A 19,598-nucleotide genomic window follows, 5' to 3' on the forward strand; every position below is an offset into this window, starting at 1 on the left:
TACATCCTGTAAGTATCTTATTCTTTTACTTTGTATTTATAATATTGTGAAAATTAATCCAAAAACCACTGAGGACTGAGGCAGAAATGTTAGTTTGGCTGAGATTTGAACTCACAACCTTCCACTCAGTCACCCAGAGTAACATTTAGCCCCAGCTTTACAGGAATATATACACATTGTCATCATGGCACCTGTTAGTGGGTGGGATATATTAGGCAGCAAGTGAACATTTTGTCCTCAAAGTTGATGTGTTAGAAGCAGGAAAACTGGACAAGTGTAAGGATTTGAGCGAGTTTGACGAAGGGCCAAATTGTGATGGCTAGACCACTGGATCAGAGCATCTCCAAAACTGTAGCTCTTGTGGGGTGTTCCCGGTCTGCAGTGGCCAGTATCTATCAAAAGTGGACCAAGGAAGGAACAGTGGTGAACCGGTGACAGGGTCATGGACGGCCAAGGCTCATTGATGCACATGGGGAGCGAAGGCTGGCCCGTGTGATCCGATCCAACAGACGAGCTACTGTTACTCAAATTGCTGAAGAAGTTAATGCTGGTTCTGATAGAAAGGTGTCAGAATACACACTGACTCAAGGACAAGGTCTCCAAAACTGCAGTTCTTGTGGGGTGTTCCCGGTCTGTAGTGGTCAATATGTATCTGCTGCTAACATCTTGGTGCCAGATACCACAGCACACCTTCAGGGATCTAGTGGAGTCCATGCCTCGATGGGTCAGGGCTGTTTTGGCAGCAAAAGGGGGACCAACACAATATTAAGTGGGTGGTCATAATGTTATGCCTGATTGGTGTAAATATAAGAGAGAGAGAGATTTTGCATTATAATATATAATTATTTCTCTATTAAACACTTTTTCTTGTTATGCTGGTGTTTATACAGGGCTGAATCTATATGAACACACACTATGATTTTTATACTGTAAATTTTTTTAAATTCAGAGGTAAATCCACTGAGCACTGTTAAGATGTTCAGAGAGTTTCTGCATGGAGAGTATATGATGCTGAAATTGATGTTTGAGATGTAAATACACCCAAATGCCCAAAACTGTGCAATGTCATTTGAGGGCAATATCATATACATTAATATGACACAATGACTTCATTAATAATGCAACAGGGTGACTCGGGTTTGAGCTTGAGCTTCAAATCTGCTTAGTTATTATTATTATTATTATTATATTTAGATTAAACAGCTTTGTGAAATCTGAATCATCTGAAAGCTTTTAAAATCTGAATCAAAATCTGAAATAAATATTAGAATCAAAGAAGCCCTCAGGATGCCACTAATATTTTTTTCTCCTCCCTACTGAACAGTTTATTTCCGTCTTTATTTAGACTCGGTTATTTAGATGTTACTAATTTTGTCTAAATTCTTAACTCCAAGGACAACAGTGAATCAGCTACACACACACACACACACACACACGTCTTGATCAGTTACAGATGTTGTTCTCCATCGCTATCTCCTTAGATGGTGTTTTTTTTTCAGTGCTGTTGCAGTGTTTTTGTGTCTGACTCACAAAAACAAGGACCTCCATTTACAAACCCGTGTGCGCACCATTCAGCCCATGCAATCATATGCTGTCATTTCCCGTCTAAACTCCGCCCAGCATTTCTATTTTTCGTTTTTATTGTCTTTCCATTTCCCCAGTGAAAACAAGCTTTTTTTTCAGTGTTACTTAATCTGCAGCGCTTATCTGAACATCTGGACTACACATACTTACAAAATGTCCTCGCCGTACCAAAAGAAACAAACAAAATGAATCCATCTGTCTCCTCAGCGCTGTTCGAAAACAGGCAATGAAGATATCTGGAAAATCAAAGGGTAAAAATCCATGTTTATGATGGGAATATTGAAGAGAAAGAGGGAATGGGTTTATTGGGCATATACAGTCCCCTCCAAAAGTATTGGAACACCAAGGCCAATTCTTTTGTCTTTGTTATACACTGAAGCCATTGTATAACAATGGAAATCCAGTGATGAATATAAGATGATATATTGTATTTTCAGTTTTCATTACCTGATATTTGCATCTAGGTGTGTTTTTTTTAATGCCACCCATTTTTGTGCTTCTACCCACATGTAATTAATAGTATTGAATGTCTGCTTGGTTTGAGCACTGGGTTTCACCTGTGGAGACCGGGAGAACCATGAAGACCAGAGAGCTGTCTATGGAAGAAAAGCAAACCATTTAAAAAATCTGAGAAATAAAGTACAGAGCCATTTACACAAGCATTTATACAACCAATGTAGAAAGTTCTGGACAAGAAAGAAAGCACTGTTGTACAGACAAGCAGACATCGAGCAGGTCGGCCAATGAAAACATCAGCAGCCGATGACCTACATATCGTGAGAGCTGTGAAGAAGAAGAAAAAAAAAAAAAAAATGTGTAGAAAGAAAGGGTCTGTTCATGCCCTAAATCTGTTCCAATACTTTTGCCTAGCTAAACATTCTGTGGTCTGCCACCGAAGGTGCCATGTTCTAAGATGTTAAGCACATCTAGATGGAAATATCAGGAAATTAAGGCTGAAATTTGGATCTGTTGTCTGAAATTCTTCAAGAACTGGCCTTGTTGTTCCAATACTTTCACAGGAGACTGCACATGATATGGGAGTGTGTGTACGTGCTCGTGGGCACGTTTCAGAATTGTCTGTTTTTAATACACAGAGTTAGAGATGTGTGTTATATTGCCTCCGTTAATCAGAGCATCGGAGTCAAAGCCCAGCCAATCAGGTTCAAGCTGAAACGCTTTCTAACGGCTGATTGGCTTCCTCTCAGGTGTGAACATTACATTAGTAACAGGGCGAAACCAGCTCTAATTCGCTAAAGCGTCTACACAGCAATCCTGACGTCAACAGAGGAAAACACAAAGCTAATCGGGTGGAAATCAGGCAGAAAATTACCATCCATACCTCCACTCTGGCTCTGTTAGCCTGTGTAGCCGAGGGGAAAGGCATTTTAACAAGTTTGATGATGAGGAGGAGGAGGAGGAGGAGGGTGGGAGATGTGGGGGTTGTTTAAATTCCACAAAATGCATTTTTCTCATTTATTCTTCCTTCATGCACAGCCTTAATCCACTTAATCAGCCGTCTTCTTGCCTAGCAGGCTGTGCTCTACAAGCCTGTGGTGTGGAGATGAGTGTGTATTGTGGATCGTATCTCTTCATAATACGATTTCCTCTGATGTCCTGACTGCAGAAATATCCGTACACAACTCACACACAACCACATGGGTTTACCTGCACTGGTCCAAACACAAAATAGCCTCAAGTTTAATGCCTTCTACAGGCCCAGTTGGTGCTAGGTCTCACAATATAAACAAATACTATATTATTACTATATATTACTATATAATAAACACATTCAGGACCAGGATAAAGCATCAACCAGATATCATCAGATAATCCTGTTAACAATATCAATAAACTTTGTGCAAATGTTCCAGCTGGTTATTATTTTCTGTGTGTGTGTTACCAGTAGGGGTATTTAACAATACTGCTAAATCTGCAACTAATGTGTGACAGTATGATCCATAAGGCAACAGTTCAATAATCGGTAATATCACTGAATCTGATACGATTCTAGGCAATGATTTCATATTTAACATCGCTGAATGTACAGTCTCTGTTACATGTATGTGTGAGGTGGACACAGGGTGGGGGGGGCATGAGGTGAGCACAGGGTCGGGGGTACTGGGGTTTTATAGTCGGTAAAGAGTAAAGGGTGTTATGGTGGAAACAGGGTGATGGGTTTTTGGGTAAGTGTGAGGTGGACAAAGGGTGAAGGGTGTTTGGGTGTTATGGTGGACACAGGGAGAGGGGTGTTGGGGTGTTTTGGTGGACACAGGGTCTGGGGTATTGGGGTAAGCGTGAGGTGGGCAAAGGGTGAAGGGTGTTTGGGTGTTATGGTGGACACAGGGTGAGGGGTGTTTTGGTGGACACAGGGTCTGAGGTATTGGGGTGTTATGGTGGACACAGGGTGAGGGGTGTTGGGGTGTTATGGTGGACACAGGGTGAGGGGTGTTGGGGTGTTATGGTGGACACAGGGTGAGGGGTGTTGGGGTGTTTTGGTGGACACAGGGTGAGGGGTGTTGGGGTGTTATGGTGGACAAGGGGTGAAGGGTGTTGGGGTGTTTTGGTGGACACAGGGTCTGGGGAATTGGGGTGCTATGGTGGTCACAGGGTGAGGGGTGTTTGGGTGTTATGGTGGACACAGGGTGAGGGGTGTTGGGGTGTTTTGGTGGACACAGGGTCTGGGGTATTGGGGTGTTGTGGTGGCCGCAGGGTGAAGGGTGTTGATGTATGTGAGAGGTGTTGGGGTGTTATCCTGGGCACAGGGTGAGAGGTGTTGGGGTGTTATCCTGGGCACAGGGTGAGAGGTGTTGGGGTGTTATCCTGGGCACAGGGTGAGAGGTGTTGGGGTGTTATCCTGGGCACAGGGTGAGAGGTGTTGGGGTGTTATCCTGGGCACAGGGTGAGAGGTGTTGGGGTGTTATGGTGGACACAGGGTAAGGGGTGTTGGGGTGTTATGGTGGACACAGGGTGAAGGGTGTTGGGGTGTTATGGTGGACACAGGGTGAAGGGTGTTGGGGTGTTATGGTGGACACAGGGTGAAGGGTGTTGGGGTGTTATGGTGGACACAGGGTGAAGGGTGTTGGTTTTATGATGGGCACAGGCTGGGGGTGCATCCTATTTTTGGTTATACTTAAAATATATCTGCACTCTATTAAACTCTGTTGAATTTGTTACTATGGTTTTAAATTTAAAATAAATAAATAAATAAATAAACAGAAATTTGATCACTGTCTCAGTCAGATCCCCATTTAAAACCTGAAGCAGGATGATGACTGGTGTGAAATGATGAATAAATTATACCCATGTTCTCCTTCAGGCTGTGTGGATATCCACCTTTCTACGACGAGAACGACTCCAAACTCTTCGAGCAGATCCTGAAAGCCGATTACGAGTTCGACGCACCTTACTGGGATGATATATCTGACTCAGGTGATTAGCTGAACATGTGTATTTTTGTTACGATGCTGATAGAAAACTTCTCCTTAAAGGTCTTAAGCATTCCTGGATTAAACATTCACACTAGTGGAATTTATAACATAGTCACATAAATATTCATTTTATTACTTACTAGCTGTTAAATCCTGACTTACATCTGACACACGCACACACACACACACACACACACACACGTATTCCGTTATCCATGAGTAATCCTGTGGTCTTCCAGTCAGAAGGAAAAAATGTAAGCATGGTTTTACAGGAAAGTGTCTCACCACATGTTTATTTCTCTCTCAACATTTGTTTTTCTTTTTTTAACATTCCTCTCAGTTTTACTAAAATATACTATTTTTTAGGTCAAGTTTTGGTAACCAAACAGCAGACCTTCTGCTACAGAAACATTCCCTTTTATTTCTCCATTAGCAGAGGTCATTAGTCCCAGTGTGTTTGCTGGATGTCTTCTCACTTCAGTGTGTGTTCTTTCTCCAGCCAAGGACTTCATCAGCAGTTTGATGGAGAAAGACCCGGCTAAGCGCTTCACCTGTGAGCAGGCTCTCCGTCACCCCTGGTGAGTCTCGATCTCGGTCAATAAGGACGTATGGAGCGCTGTAGGGATGACTTTTTTTGTTGTTGTAGAAGTTAACCTCACTCTGGTTCGCTCGACTTTTGGATTGTTGAAGAAAATAAGCTCTGTAACTGACAAATGTTTGATTCATACATGATTTCTTCACAAATTCCACCAGAAATTCAAGGCTAAAGTTAAAGCCTATAAGCGAACTCCATCACACAGTCACATGACCTCAACATGACCACCACTGAGCTTCAACTCTTCCAGTTGAAGTTCCATTTTTTTAAAAGCTTAAAAAAATGATGTGTATTAGTGATGTGTTTTACGTCTTGTCTAAACCACAGACCTCATTTCAAGGCGTTTAATCTAAAACCTATTCAAAAAACCTGACGACTGAATCAGAAGTGCACCAATTCAGACTCGTTTCCAGGTTTTAGGACTCGTTCATGCATCACACTGTTGTATAGTATTATATTATGGTTAGATTAGCTTATACATAATATGATCCTGATACCCTGACACCAAGGCAAGGCTAGAACGTAGCTGCAAGAAAATGTTATTTTGGTAAATAGATTTGTTTTAGTGACGTTTTCCAGAATTTAGTGACACATCATTTGTTTGGTTTTTTTCTCTCTAGACAAATTTCAGTTATATGACACTGAATCAAGATAATATGTCCAAAATGGGATGTCTGTTTATGAATAAATAATATTCTTTTGAAACAAAACATGCCTGATTATATATTCAAAACACTAATTTCCAATTAAAACTGGGAAAGAAATGAAACAACCCTGTGGAAGGACAGAATCTGGTGGTTGTGTATGAACAGATAATATTTGTAAAAGGATTTTATCTGAAGCTTGTAAATCTCCTCAATGTGTCTGCTTGATCTCACTCGGATTATGTGCTTGTTTGAGGATCAAACCCTGAAACCCGTTATTTTCCGTCTCAGTAATCATCAGAGTGCAGGAAGAATAATTTGTCGCTCTTTCCTCCAGGATTGCCGGAGACACGGCTCTCTGCAAGAACATCCATGAATCCGTCAGCCGTCAAATGCGTAAAAACTTCGCTAAGAGCAAGTGGAGGGTAAGTCTGGGTTGTGAACAGACATCCTGATACATGGTGTAGGTTCAGACACAGCTCAGAACATCAGTAACTCTCTCCTGTTTGTGTGTAACAGCAAGCCTTTAACGCTACGGCAGTGGTGAGGCACATGAGGAAGCTGCAGCTGGGCAGTAGTATGGGCGCCAGCATGGACGGCGCTCATCCCAACAGCGGCGCCCAGAGCCGAGGCCATGCGGCGAAGCAGCAGACGACACCACCGAACCAGAACCCGGCGCTAAACCTCAAACAAAACCAGAAACCTGCTCCAAACCAGAACCAGTATCATATCAACAACATGTCTACCGAGTCTCCCGCTATAACACGCAAAGACTGTGAGTAAAACTTGAGCCATAACCTCCACAATTTCTGATCAATCTAAATGAAGGCTATGTCCATATTAGTCCGGATAAATCTGAAGGCACACCAACGTTTGGTCTTCCATCCAGACTTCAAATCTCTCTCCCATGTATATAAATGTAAAAAAAATGTTATAGCATGGACTGAGAAAACTGAGCTATTTAAAAGCAGTAAGGTAAGTCATGTGACCTCGAAACAAACAAGCCGGTGGACGATGCTGTGCCGCAGACGTCATGTCTGATGTCCAGTTTCATAACGTTGTTAAAGATCAGTGTCACATTGTACAACCTTCACATTTATTTTAATAGACATATGTCTCTTCATATGTCCATTAAAATAAAACTAGATTATATCGCTGCATCAGTTCACAGAACAGGAAAGTAAATATGAAAGACCAAAGCTTCTTACGTTTTTCCATTTAGGAACGCGAGTGTAGATGGAGAGCATTATAAAAAGAAAAAATTCAGTTTTCAGATCAGTGTAGATTAATCAGGATGTAGCCTAAACCTTTAGCTCCTAAAATCTTTTTTGTGAGATCTGTAAGCATGTCATTTACACATATCAAAGATTAAACCAAATCTAAAGTCAGTGATTTATGTGCATTAATCATGATTAAAAACTGAAGAAGAAAGATCAGTTCAGGCTAAGACCCAGGTCTTGTGTTCGCTAATCTAAACTCTGAAACACTCTTTGAGAATTTATGGACGATCAAAGAAAACCTTTTTCCACCAACTTGTGAGGATCTTCAGGATTAGCAGCAGCTCTGTCTCAGCTGAGCAGAATGCCTGAGCTGGGTTATACTGCTTCAGGAGATCAGAAGCAAGCCCGACGTCAGAATCGTGCCTTTGTGTAGTCAGTGTTTAACTTAATAGGTAGGTAGCGTAGCTTGAATTAGGACTGAGCGAATCTTGGGAAGGATGAGTGCTGCTGCGTTCTGGACTTAAAGAGGCAACAGCTCAATCTAGAGGTTATGAAAGCAAAGCACTAGTTTACCAGCATCTTGTACGGTTGATATTTCATGTATCTTCATAGATTTGTCTCTGTTTTTTCTGTTTTGTAATTTCTTAATGCCATTAAAATTAAATGATATGTAGCACAGAAGCTTTCCCTAAAACATTTTCGTAGCTGTGCTGCTAAACAAACGAATAAGTATGAATATGTAAAATCAGCATAGAAGTAAAAGTCAACATTAAAACAAAAAATACATGATGTGAAATACATGCCTAAAGGAAAACAGTAAGGGGCCTTATATAGAGACTTGTGGTACACCATATTGCACTGAGACTCTGAGGTATCTTTAATAATCCTGTAAAATGGTACTGGTCTGTCAGGTAAGATCTAACCCAAGCCAGAACTTAGCAAACACTAACCATGTCTTGAAGCCTGTGTATTATAAATATCCTGGTCAGTAGTGTCAACAAGTCCAACAAGATAAGATATAAGACATAAACATAACGACAATCCAACTTGCTAATGTACACGATGCTCTTTTGTAGGTACAGCACCTCCTCATGCTTCCTGTTCTTTGGCGTCCGCAGCCGCATCCCCGGCTCCAGGGGCGGAGCCCTGCAGGCCTCACCCCTCTTCGGTTGCCTCGGTGAGCACTGTGTTAACTGGGACCAAGTGACGCCAGGTCCTGCGGGGGGAGAGCTGGGAGGCCACGGCTCTGTAAGCCACGCCTCTCAGACCACCCCCCGCCCTGCCTTGAGGACAGGCAGAGGACTCGCCCGCCCACTGGTCGCCATAATTAACCACTGAGAGACTCGACACTGCGCGCCACTTACTGCACACCGCGACTCGTCCTGCTACTCGAACCCCACGCCATCAGGGGGCACGACACGAAGACAGGATGAAGAGGTCGAATTCACTCACGAGTGGATCTCCATGGCCGGACTTGAGTCTTTTATGAGAATAATAGCGTGTTGTGTTATGAATGTGCTATGAATCACAGCAGCCATTTTACCCTTCGGTTACGACTCAGAAAAAAAAAGGACTTCCGGAAAGGAACGTGCGGGAGCGTACGTGAAGCGTGTCTGCCTCGAGAACCTTTAGGCAGAACCAATGTCAAATAGTTCTTCTTATTCTACATCTCTAAGCTCTTCCCCTCGTATTCTCTCTCTGTTTTCCCCTCCTCTCACACTTCTGGCACTTCCTATAAGCTGTGTTTGAGTTGACGAGATTTTTTGCGGTTTTATTTCTACTCTTTCTAGTCGTTCTCTGGTTTTCAAGTTTTCTATGATCTGTCTCGCAGACCTGCAGAAGTGCTTTATAAAATCACGTTAGACTGTTCCGAACTGTTAATCTGGCTCCAAGTTGTATGCGTTTGCACACGGATGCTCCATAGCTACCGACTGGTTTGCTGTAGTCCTGCGGCGTTGGAGGAAGTGTAGAGCGATTATTACTGCATCACAAAATTCATCCCAATATTTGCCTCAAATATGATTTTTCTATTTTACTACATGAAGTCATACACCCAGCCCCTGACAGCCCCTGAAAAGCCATGGCAGCGTTGCTTTACGCCCAGTGTACGAGTTCTCAGGGAATTCCACAGATGCACTGGAAATCATCATGACCATATAAATGAAAATTCTTCCATGTCTCGGGTCAGACAGACCCCTTAGCCAGACTAGAGCCCTCGATTCATAAGATTAGGATATGTCCTGTGCACCATCGTCCAACGTCGTACCAAGCTGTCTCTACCAAAGGTCCGAGTCAGGCGGCGAGCGTATGGGCTAGGGCTGCCCCCTACTCCACCCTAATCGACTTTGATTTCTTTATGATTTATGCACATGTTTATAATTTACCTTAATTATTATACTTTAAATGGCTGAATTATTAGCTAGTAAATTGTGTCAAAAAAAAAAAAACATGCACTTGGCACTGAAAGATGGACGCACTTTTTTTCGTGAACCTTCGTAAACTCTGTAAACGTCATCACGGTACAAGTCTGAATACGATGTGGGGCATTTCAAAAATATATCTAAACTACCGCTACTTAGTTTGACTTGTAATTTAATAACAATAACAGGAAATTATTTGGGGGGGAATTAAATTACAATAATAAAAGAAATCTTTATTTTGATCATGTCTGAGGATAGACAGTGTTCCTTTATAATAATAAAATCTTGAACAGGGGGTGGGGTTAATTATGGGGACAGGACAGGAATTTGTTAGCTTGTCAATCAAATAAGCCACACCCCCTAGGTGACGGTGATGTCATGAGGAGACGCATTTTTCGGGAGATTGACTAGTAACAGTAATGTTTCTTCTATTTAGCCTCAGATATGATCAAAATGGAGGTTTCCATTTCAGAACGTTTCAACAGAGATTCCTTTTCTAACATAAAATTGAATCACGCTCAAGTAAAATAACGAGTATAATACTCAGTGTTTATATTTATTTATTTATTTATTCATTAGGTCTATTTTTTGAAAGGCCAGTTGGTCAACCAAGAAAATAAATTCATAGTTAATAAATAAATAAATAAATATGTAGTAAATAAATAAATAAATAAATACGTAATAAATAAATAAACGCATAAATAAATAAATAACTAAATAAATAAATAAATAACTGATTTTCGATGATACACAAGTAAAAGAACTTTTGTTGCGACTCAGAAATGATGGATAACGTTTCACATCATGTTTTTTTTTATTTTTTTTTAAATAATTTCAGTGGCGTTGCACTTTAATGCTATTAGCTAAATGACCACATGCCTTTCTTCATTTCTTTTCCTTCAAAAACATTTCCTCAATAACACGATGCACAGTGAAATGAAAGCTTTAATTAGAGATGCAACTTTTACAATTTTGAAGTTTTTCTGATCTTTCTATTCATTTTTTTTGGTCAAGCAACACTGCAAAAAAAAAAAGATATCTTTATGATGAAGTGCATAAAGAAAGTTTAGTATTTCTCATTAATTTGATTAGGATCATTAGAGAGATTATTATATAAGAAATATAAGGAAATTAAGCCGGTTTCTGGACTCGTTTCAAGCATAAAATAAACTTCCGTTAGCAGCTAATTTGCTTCTTTTTAGGAAAATAAGCAAAATAAGCTGAATTTCAAGCTCAAAATGAGGAAACTATCTCTGCTTAATTTTCTTACATGAGCAAGAAAACTCTGAATTGACCTCCTGATTCCTCCCCACACTATCAGGGTTTTATTTATTTGATGGTTGTTTTTTTTTTGCTGTAGAGTAAAAGGTTCGAAGGGGACAGCCCTAATATAGCTACATATCATGTAAATATCTCACAAATCCACCGAGCGTGGAGCGTGTGCTCAATTCAGACATGTATCCAGTAAAAAAACAAAAAAAATCCAGATGGGGAATTGAACTAAAAGTTAAGGGCTTTAAATCACTTATTTCCGGTTATTCCGAGACCGGCGAGTCTCCGTGACCGTAAACGCTTCTGAGTGTCTCGCTTTGTCTCCTGCAGCCTTTACGATGTGTTGTTATTGCAGGAGAAAGGTGTGTGTGTGTGTGTGTGTGTGTGTGTGTGTGTGTAGAAGAGTGAAGGGTGCGTCACATTCTCCTAAGTGCCATCAGAAATGTCACGCAACTTCCCGCCATTGTTTTGTTTTGTTTTTCCTGAATGTCTCCGTGTGTGTGTTTATTTGTACGCCATTTTGTCCCTCCACGTTTAAGGTGTTTGGCTGTTTCTGTACATTTCCGTGTCGTTGAAGATGTTAGATGTTATCGATTCTTGGAGGAACCAGAGGCGATGAGGTTAGAAGCCAATGAATATTTTTTTCTCCCCTTCTGTGCGGCCGAGTATTTTTCTTTGCGGCTGTCTGTGTTTCTGTTACGGAATTCGTGTGTGTGTGTGTGTGTGTGTTTGTCTCTCTGTGTGTTTTTATGAGGTACTTTATGGTATATGTCATGCCTGTGGTGGTTTAAAGACAATGTGAAAAAAAAAACAGTTTTTCCCCTCCCACAATGTAACGATGCGATCTGATTGGCTGGTGAGACGAGCGCTGATGTCACTGCTTCATCCCAGATGATGAGATCTTGTCTTAAGTAAGGCCAGGAACCTCACACTCTATTAGACCCTTGTGTAATTATTACACAGGATAAGTAATTTTTTGTTGAAACGTGAACGATTTTTGTTATAATATCGAAAAGAAACGTATTTGAATATGCAAATAAGGCAAGTTGCTTTTCATATCTCTAACTATTTATCCAAATATCAATCTTTTAGCATTGCTCCATGGACAAAATGTCAGATTAAAAAAATAAAGGGTTTAAGTCTTAATGATGTGAATGTGAAAATCTGAAGGCTGGGAAATAACTGAAGAGAATCCCAAAAAAAAACATCTATAAATGAGCTGTAGGACAATTTATTGACATTTTATTGGCTTTGTAAATAGCAAATTGACAGATTTGCTATTTACAAAGCAAATAAAAACGAAGGAAAGAATACAGAAAGAAGGAATAAAAGAAGTCAGGATGTAAAGTTACAGGAAATGGATTATGATTTGCTGTTTTCGATTACTTTTTTAGCCATTTATGGTTACCCTTAACGTAGGGGATACACGTCAGCACGTGTTATCACACGTTAGAGCAGCCGTAAACAACCTAACAAGCCTCTCTTTATCTCTTTCCTGAAGTAAAAAAAAAAAAAAAAACGGCTCGTCAGACACCATACACTCTTTTTTCCTGAAGACACTGGAGACTCCTTCCATAAACATCTCCTTAGCACAAACGTATCAATGATATACAAAATATTTCTTTCTAATATTTCTAGAAAATGAGTCCGTATCAGGGAAAATGAAAGCAGTTTGTTGTGTAGTTACTGAAATTTGCATAAATTCTAAAAGTAAATAATTGATGTAAAGTTTCTTCCTTCATATTTTCATATTCTGAATGAACGTTCTTGATGAGAAATATCTAATTCTAATAGGGGTGGGTGTTTTTTGGTTTTTGCTGTTGGTCCCTGGCCTTAAGATAAAGCTCTGACACTGGAGACTCCTTCCGAAGATGTTCAATTAACATCTAACAAAAAAAAAAAACTTCTATTATTTTCTTAAGGGTGATGTTTTAACTCGAGAACCCAACATCACATAGCGTAAGGCTTATTGAGACTAATCGAGATCGTCTTGGATATTCCGAAAGTACAAACGATCCTGACGGAAAATATCCGAAAGACAGGAAACGTATGGCCGGAATGGAGTGATGATGATGGATAGATATACAGGATTTAAAAGACTCTTAAGGTTCTTCAGGTTGTCTTTAATGCCGCAGATTCGACGCTAACGTGGTGCATGTCAAAGGAAGGAGATGATTATGGGCTAAAAATGTTGCATGGTGTCGTGTTTAAATGTGAAGATCACTCGCTCCCGCTGTCGTTTTCTCTCGCTCCGTCTCTCTCGCTCTCTCTTTCTGATGATCACTCTCTGTCTGTCTTTGTCTCACTCATGTCTCTCTCTCTCCCCCTTACACACACACACACACACAGCACCAATGAGTGTTAATAATGACAGCGATGATGATGATGAAGACGACGATGATAAACCGAACTTATGCCTAATCTGTGTTATTGTTCTTCTTATGATTATTTTTAGTTTTTGCGTTTATTTTTATTGTGCTCTTTCCTGTGTTGTATGTCCAGAGTTTGATCACTCTGTTGGTCCAAAGGCTTTGTAAATAAGATTGTGTACAATACAAAAATCCTGAGACGTGCTGAAGTGTGTGTGTGTGTGTGTGTGTGTGTGTGTCTTTGGAATGTTTGTCCTCTAAACACTGCCTTTTCTCTGGAGCTCTGTCGCAGTGTACTAATCACACACACACACACACACACACACCCCTGTAATACACAGCTGTTGTTGTGGACGTACATTTGTATGTTTTATTGTATTGACTGTCTGCTCTTCAGTACCTCTCTCTCTCTCTCTTTCTCTCTCTCGCACACACTCTGTTATCGTTTATCCGATAAATCACGCTCCTATTGGACGAAAACGAGCCATTTCACAGTATCAGTACCCCAGTCTCTTATCAACGGTGGGCATTTTCGACACAAATCGTAGTTCCGATCGCACTCCTACAGTCCTACAGACCAGAGTCCCACTGCGACATCATGTCATGTTTGTATCTACTCAGGCGTCGCGATTGCCTCTTTAAATTCAAAGCTGTGATTGACACATGTCTGTGCCACCCTCTAAACTGTGCGGTTCGCTCGAATCGTCCTTCGAAAGTACAAAAGTCTCCCGAAAATTACAGCATGGTATTTTCTGACCGCCAGGCAGCATCAAGCGATCACAAAAAAATAAATAAAAAAAAATCCAATGATCTATTTTTGTTAAGAAACAAAAGCATGTCTAAAGAGCAACCTCTGAAGTGTTCATGTATTTCCAACAGCCCTGACGTACACAGTATATACAGATATATATATATATATATATAAATATAAATAAATCTATCTATATATATAAATATAAATAAATCTATCTATATATATAAAAAATGTTTTGAAACGCAGGTCTTGTTCTCACCGCATCTCCATGGCTGCCCTCTCCAAAAGTTGCCCAGTGAAATGTGAACTATATACTCTATATGCATGTGACGAAACTATGATCCATATTTTTGGAGTGGCATATGAATTACTAACGTTACTGTGATGTGAACCTTCTGTTAATATGGGGCTTGTATATCCAATGCCTTTGACAATCATCTGCACATATCAAGAGTTTATATACCATGCTGTAAACAAACAGGGAATGAATGTTTTTTTGTTTTGGTTTGTTTTTTTTCCTCTAATAAATCCCGAATGATTAAAGCCTCTGTGTTTGCAGTGAGGTGATCCTTCATCTCGTCATCTTCATCTTCTTAAGCTACACACACACACACACACACACACGCTCTCACTACGGATGCCGAAGAGTCGCGTTTAATCCCGACCCATGGAGGTGCTCTGCAGGATTGTCGGCACCCCTGATAAACACAAACAGCGGTTATATGAAAATAATCCATGCCCACAGTTTCTTGTATTAATGAAGCTCACCTTACCTTAATTACTGTTAGGATTTTCTGCAGTGGAGAGTCTGAGAGACAAGTTCCTGTTACACTCAGTTTATAACCACAATCAACACTCAGCAGCTCACACACTCAACAGCTCTCACACTCTCTCGCACACACTCTCTCTCTCGCGCACACCCTCACACACACTCCCTCTCACACACTCACTCTCACACACACACTCTCTCTCTCACACACTCAACAGCTCTCACTTTCTCTCACACACTCAACAGCTCTCACTCTTTCTTACTTACGCTCTCTCACACACTCAACAGCTCTCACTCTCTCTCTCTCACACTCTCTCACGCTCTCTCTCGCACACACACTCTCTCTCCCACACACTCTCACACGCTGTCTCTCGCACTCTCTCTCCCTCACACTCTCTCCCACAAACTCTCTCATATGCTCTCTCATACGTTCTCTCACACGCTCTCTCTCGCACACACTCTCTCTCGCACACTCTCTCACACACACTCTCTCACACGCTCTCTCTCATTCGCTCTCTCTCACACTCACACATTGCTTGCTCTTTCACACACTCACTCTCTCACACACTTGCTCTCTCTCTCTCACACTCGCTGTCTCTCTCTCTCTCACACTCTGACACACTCACTCTGTCTCTCTCTTTCTCTCTCACTCACTCACTGGTGCTGGAACTGTTAATAACTGCTATAAGTGATAACAGGAACTCACTTGTCTGATGGATGTTCCGTAACATAGCTACAAACTAGACTAAAAATTAGAATATACCATGCTTTAATAAATGTAATTGCTGTGGTGCAAAATAGAACATTACACACACACACTAGGTTTGATTCTTTACCTAAATTAGATGCTGTGATTTTTCCTGTATGAGTGTAAAGCATTTTTCCCAGTGATTACAGGTTTACCTCCATAGATATATAAACAACTAATAAAAGAAGGATCCCTGTTGGAGAATAAAACATCTAGAGTCATGGAGATTTTGTAAAGAATGTGTTTGTTTCTGTTGGATTGCTTTCTCTTGTGTTTGTGTGCTTCTCTGCAGGAGTAATTGTGGGGTGCTTTGTGCTGTTTTTGCCAGTGATTGCCTGAGTGCTGGGGTGAAAATAAGGGCCGATTACAAACAAAGCCGAAGACAAATTCGTAGCACCCTTTTAAATCCCCGCTTCCTAGCCACTTGAGTAAGTTATACATTGACGCAGAGGCTTGCACAAACAAAACACACAAAAGCGAGCAGCTCTGTGAGACCTTGGCAAACTTGACGCATTCTTTTAAGGGCTCTTCACCTCCGTGGTTATCTCCTACCATCACAAAGTTCACGGCCTCTCGGTTCTCTCACACAGCTTCAGGGGATCAGCTGGAGGCCAAACAGTCATGCTAATCCCTCAACCTCTTACTCAGTCAATCTTCTCCATGGTTGTCATTTGCACACTTGCTCACTTGCTGCCAAAAGATCAGTCTAGAAAAGCTATGTTAAAGGTAAAATTGCTGATTTTTTTTATCCCTTACTTGTAAAAAAAAAACAAAAACAAAGTAGTAATCCACAACAAAAGCAAAAATGCACTGCACTCATTTGGAAAAATTAACTTCTGGATTTAAAAGTGCTTGTTTATGTTTGGTTGCACCTCTTGTCAGTTATTTTTATAGATACTTTATAGAATCTGGGGGGCGGAGCTTGGTGAATATGGGCGGGAATTATTAAAATCTTGAACCTACCTTATTATTAGAGATCTTATACTGGGGAAGAAAAGGCTAATATTATAATATATTTCTATTATATATTTTATATTATATACATATTATAAAATATATTATAATATATAATATACCCTGTATTGCCAAAAGTTTTGGGACATCTGCCTTTACATGCACATGAATGTAATATGGAGTTGAACAGCTTCAACTCTTCTGGGAAGGCTTTCCACAAGGTTTAGGAGTGTGTTTATGGGAATTTTTGACCATTCCACTAGAAGCACATTTGTGATGTCAGGCACTGATTGGATGAGAAGATCTGGCTCTGAGTCTCCGCTCTAATTCATCCCAAAGGTGTTCTATCAGGTTGAGGTCAGTTCCTTCACACAAAACTCCCTCATCCATGTCTCTATAGACCTTGCTTTGTGCACTGGTGTGCAGTCATGTTGGAACAGGAAGGGGTCATCCCCAAACTGTTCCCACAAAGTTGGGAGCATGAAATTATCCAAAATGTCTTGGTATGAAGCTGAAGCATTAAGAGTTCCTTTCACTGGAACTAAGGGGCCGAGTCCAACCCCTGAAAAACAACACCTGAATTCAATGATTTGGAGGGGTGTCCCAAAACTTTAAAAAAATTATTTGGATTGGTATTTTCTAAATGGTCAAGATGGTTCTTCTGAAGATAAATAAGCAGTGGATTATATATCAGCTGTTCAAAACATAAAAAAGCCTCATTCATAACATTTTAAATTCTACTAAAATACTATTGACCTCTTCTGATGAACCGATGCTCCATTGATTTCCTCAGATTTCTAGGGATCAAAAACAAGAACTGCAGCAAGCTCTAACAGAGGACCATTAGGGCAGGAATCACACTGCCCCATGCTTTAAAGGCAGTTAATATCAGAGTTATCATACTGGGCTAATATGGAAACACTGAGAAGCTGCAAAGATCTTGTCTTTTAGTTTGTGGATTTTTACAAAAAAACAAACTTGTTGCACATGGTGTCTACAATGTCGAGAACCATTTTTCATGTAAGAAATGTATATTTGAAGAAGAATGAGAACGTAAGATGGTGTGATTGTTGAATGGATAATATCTGTACATCAGAAATGCAAAAGATATACATCTTTTTTAGATATACAGTTTTCCTCACAAAGAAAGAAGTAGGAGGGCTTATAAAGACATGCTCTGATCTAGTTTCAGGTCTTTTGTCTGGTTCTTGAGATGTAGTTAGAGAGTTAAACAAAGGATTAGTCTAAAGCTGCTCAAAACAATCTGCTAGACTTTACATTGGATGACTTTGCTGTCAACTAAAAGAGAAAAAGCCTCTCAGCTTCTTTTTCTATCATGCTATGTCATCCTGCTATACCAAAGTCTGTGGTAGTGAACTGCTGCACTTAATGTGTGTATGTACAGTAAGGCATCGTTGCCATCCTGTAAACCGTATCAATAGACTTGTGACAGTTTAGAGCTCTTTAGAGACTTTATTTCTAACCAGGGTCTTGTGAAATATCTAGCAACCTTTTGAGGAGATGTTATGGACTGTCCTGCATTAAATACAGCTTTCAGGCTTACATCACAGCTGCTAGTTTTATGAGTGAGTTCATTTGACTCACCACCAGTGTGTACATCTTCACTGTGTTGCATTTGTACAAGCCACAATTTCCAAAAACCAATCACTGCTTACCAATGTTTCTAATGACCAATCACTGTCCACCATCATTTTCAACACTGTCATTAGTAATGACTAATTACTTATCACTATAAGAGAAGTGATTGGTTTATTGGGAACAAAGGTAATGAGTTTTTAGGTGATGGAAACAACGTTGATGACTAATTGGTTAATGGGAGCAATGGTGATGAGTGATTGGTTAATGGGAACAATGGTGATTTATGCTTGGTAGATGGGTACAATGGTGGTGAGTGATTTGTTGATGAGTGAACAGTTGTGATGAGTGATCAGTCATTGCAGTCACTGGGAGCAATGGTGATGAGTGATTGGTTGATAGAAACAACGGTGAGTGATTGGTTGATAGAAACAACGGTGAGTGATTGGTTGATAGAAACAATGGTGATGAGTGATTGGTTGATAGAAACAATGGTGATGAGTGATTGGTTGATAGGAACGATGGTGATGATTTTGTTGATGGAAACAATGGTGATGAGTGATTGGTTGATAGAAACAATGGTGATGAGTGATTGGTTGATAGAAACAATGGTGATGAGTGATTGGTTGATAGAAACAATGGTGATGAGTGATTGGTTGATAGAAACAACGGTGAGTGATTGGTTGATAGAAACAATGGTGATGAGTGATTGGTTGATAGAAACAACGGTGAGTGATTGGTTGATAGAAACAATGGTGATGAGTGATTGGTTGATAGAAACAATGGTGATGAGTGATTGGTTGATAGAAACAATGGTGATGAGTGATTGGTTGATAGAAACAATGGTGATGAGTGATTGGTTGATAGGAACGATGGTGATGAGTGATTGGTTGATGGAAACAATGGTGATGAGTGATTGGTTGATGGAAACAATGGTGATGAGTGATTGGTTGATGGAAACAATGGTGATGAGTGATTGGTTGATAGAAACAATGGTGATGAGTGATTGGTTGATGGAAACAATGGTGATGAGTGATTGGTTGATGGAAACAATGGTGATGAGTGATTGGTTGATGGAAACAATGGTGATGAGTGATTGGTTGATAGAAACAATGGTGATGAGTGATTGGTTGATAGAAACAATGGTGATGAGTGATTGGTTGATGGAAACAATGGTGATGAGTGATTGGTTGATGGAAACAATGGTGATGAGTGATTGGTTGATGGAAACAATGGTGATGAGAG

The 19,598-nt window shown here is 40.3% G+C and overlaps 1 protein-coding gene across 1 annotated transcript in view; it reads left to right on the plus strand.

Annotated features, from left to right (window-relative positions):
• Positions 1 to 14,834, plus strand: part of camk1da (calcium/calmodulin-dependent protein kinase 1Da) — an 84,192-nt gene extending 69,358 nt beyond the window's left edge. The window contains exons 6-11 of the mRNA XM_058417228.1: positions 1 to 8; positions 4,901 to 5,013; positions 5,512 to 5,590; positions 6,589 to 6,676; positions 6,771 to 7,026; positions 8,548 to 14,834. The exon at positions 1 to 8 is cut by the window's left edge and continues 68 nt beyond it. Coding sequence (XP_058273211.1) covers positions 1 to 8; positions 4,901 to 5,013; positions 5,512 to 5,590; positions 6,589 to 6,676; positions 6,771 to 7,026; positions 8,548 to 8,678 — 675 coding nt within the window. The 3' untranslated portion in view covers positions 8,679 to 14,834. The remainder of the gene's footprint in view (positions 9 to 4,900; positions 5,014 to 5,511; positions 5,591 to 6,588; positions 6,677 to 6,770; positions 7,027 to 8,547) is intronic.
• The last annotated feature ends 4,764 nt before the right edge of the window (positions 14,835 to 19,598 follow it).

Source organism: Hemibagrus wyckioides, linkage group LG19 (assembly GCF_019097595.1).
Source record: "Hemibagrus wyckioides isolate EC202008001 linkage group LG19, SWU_Hwy_1.0, whole genome shotgun sequence".
Classification (NCBI taxonomy): domain Eukaryota; kingdom Metazoa; phylum Chordata; class Actinopteri; order Siluriformes; family Bagridae; genus Hemibagrus; species Hemibagrus wyckioides.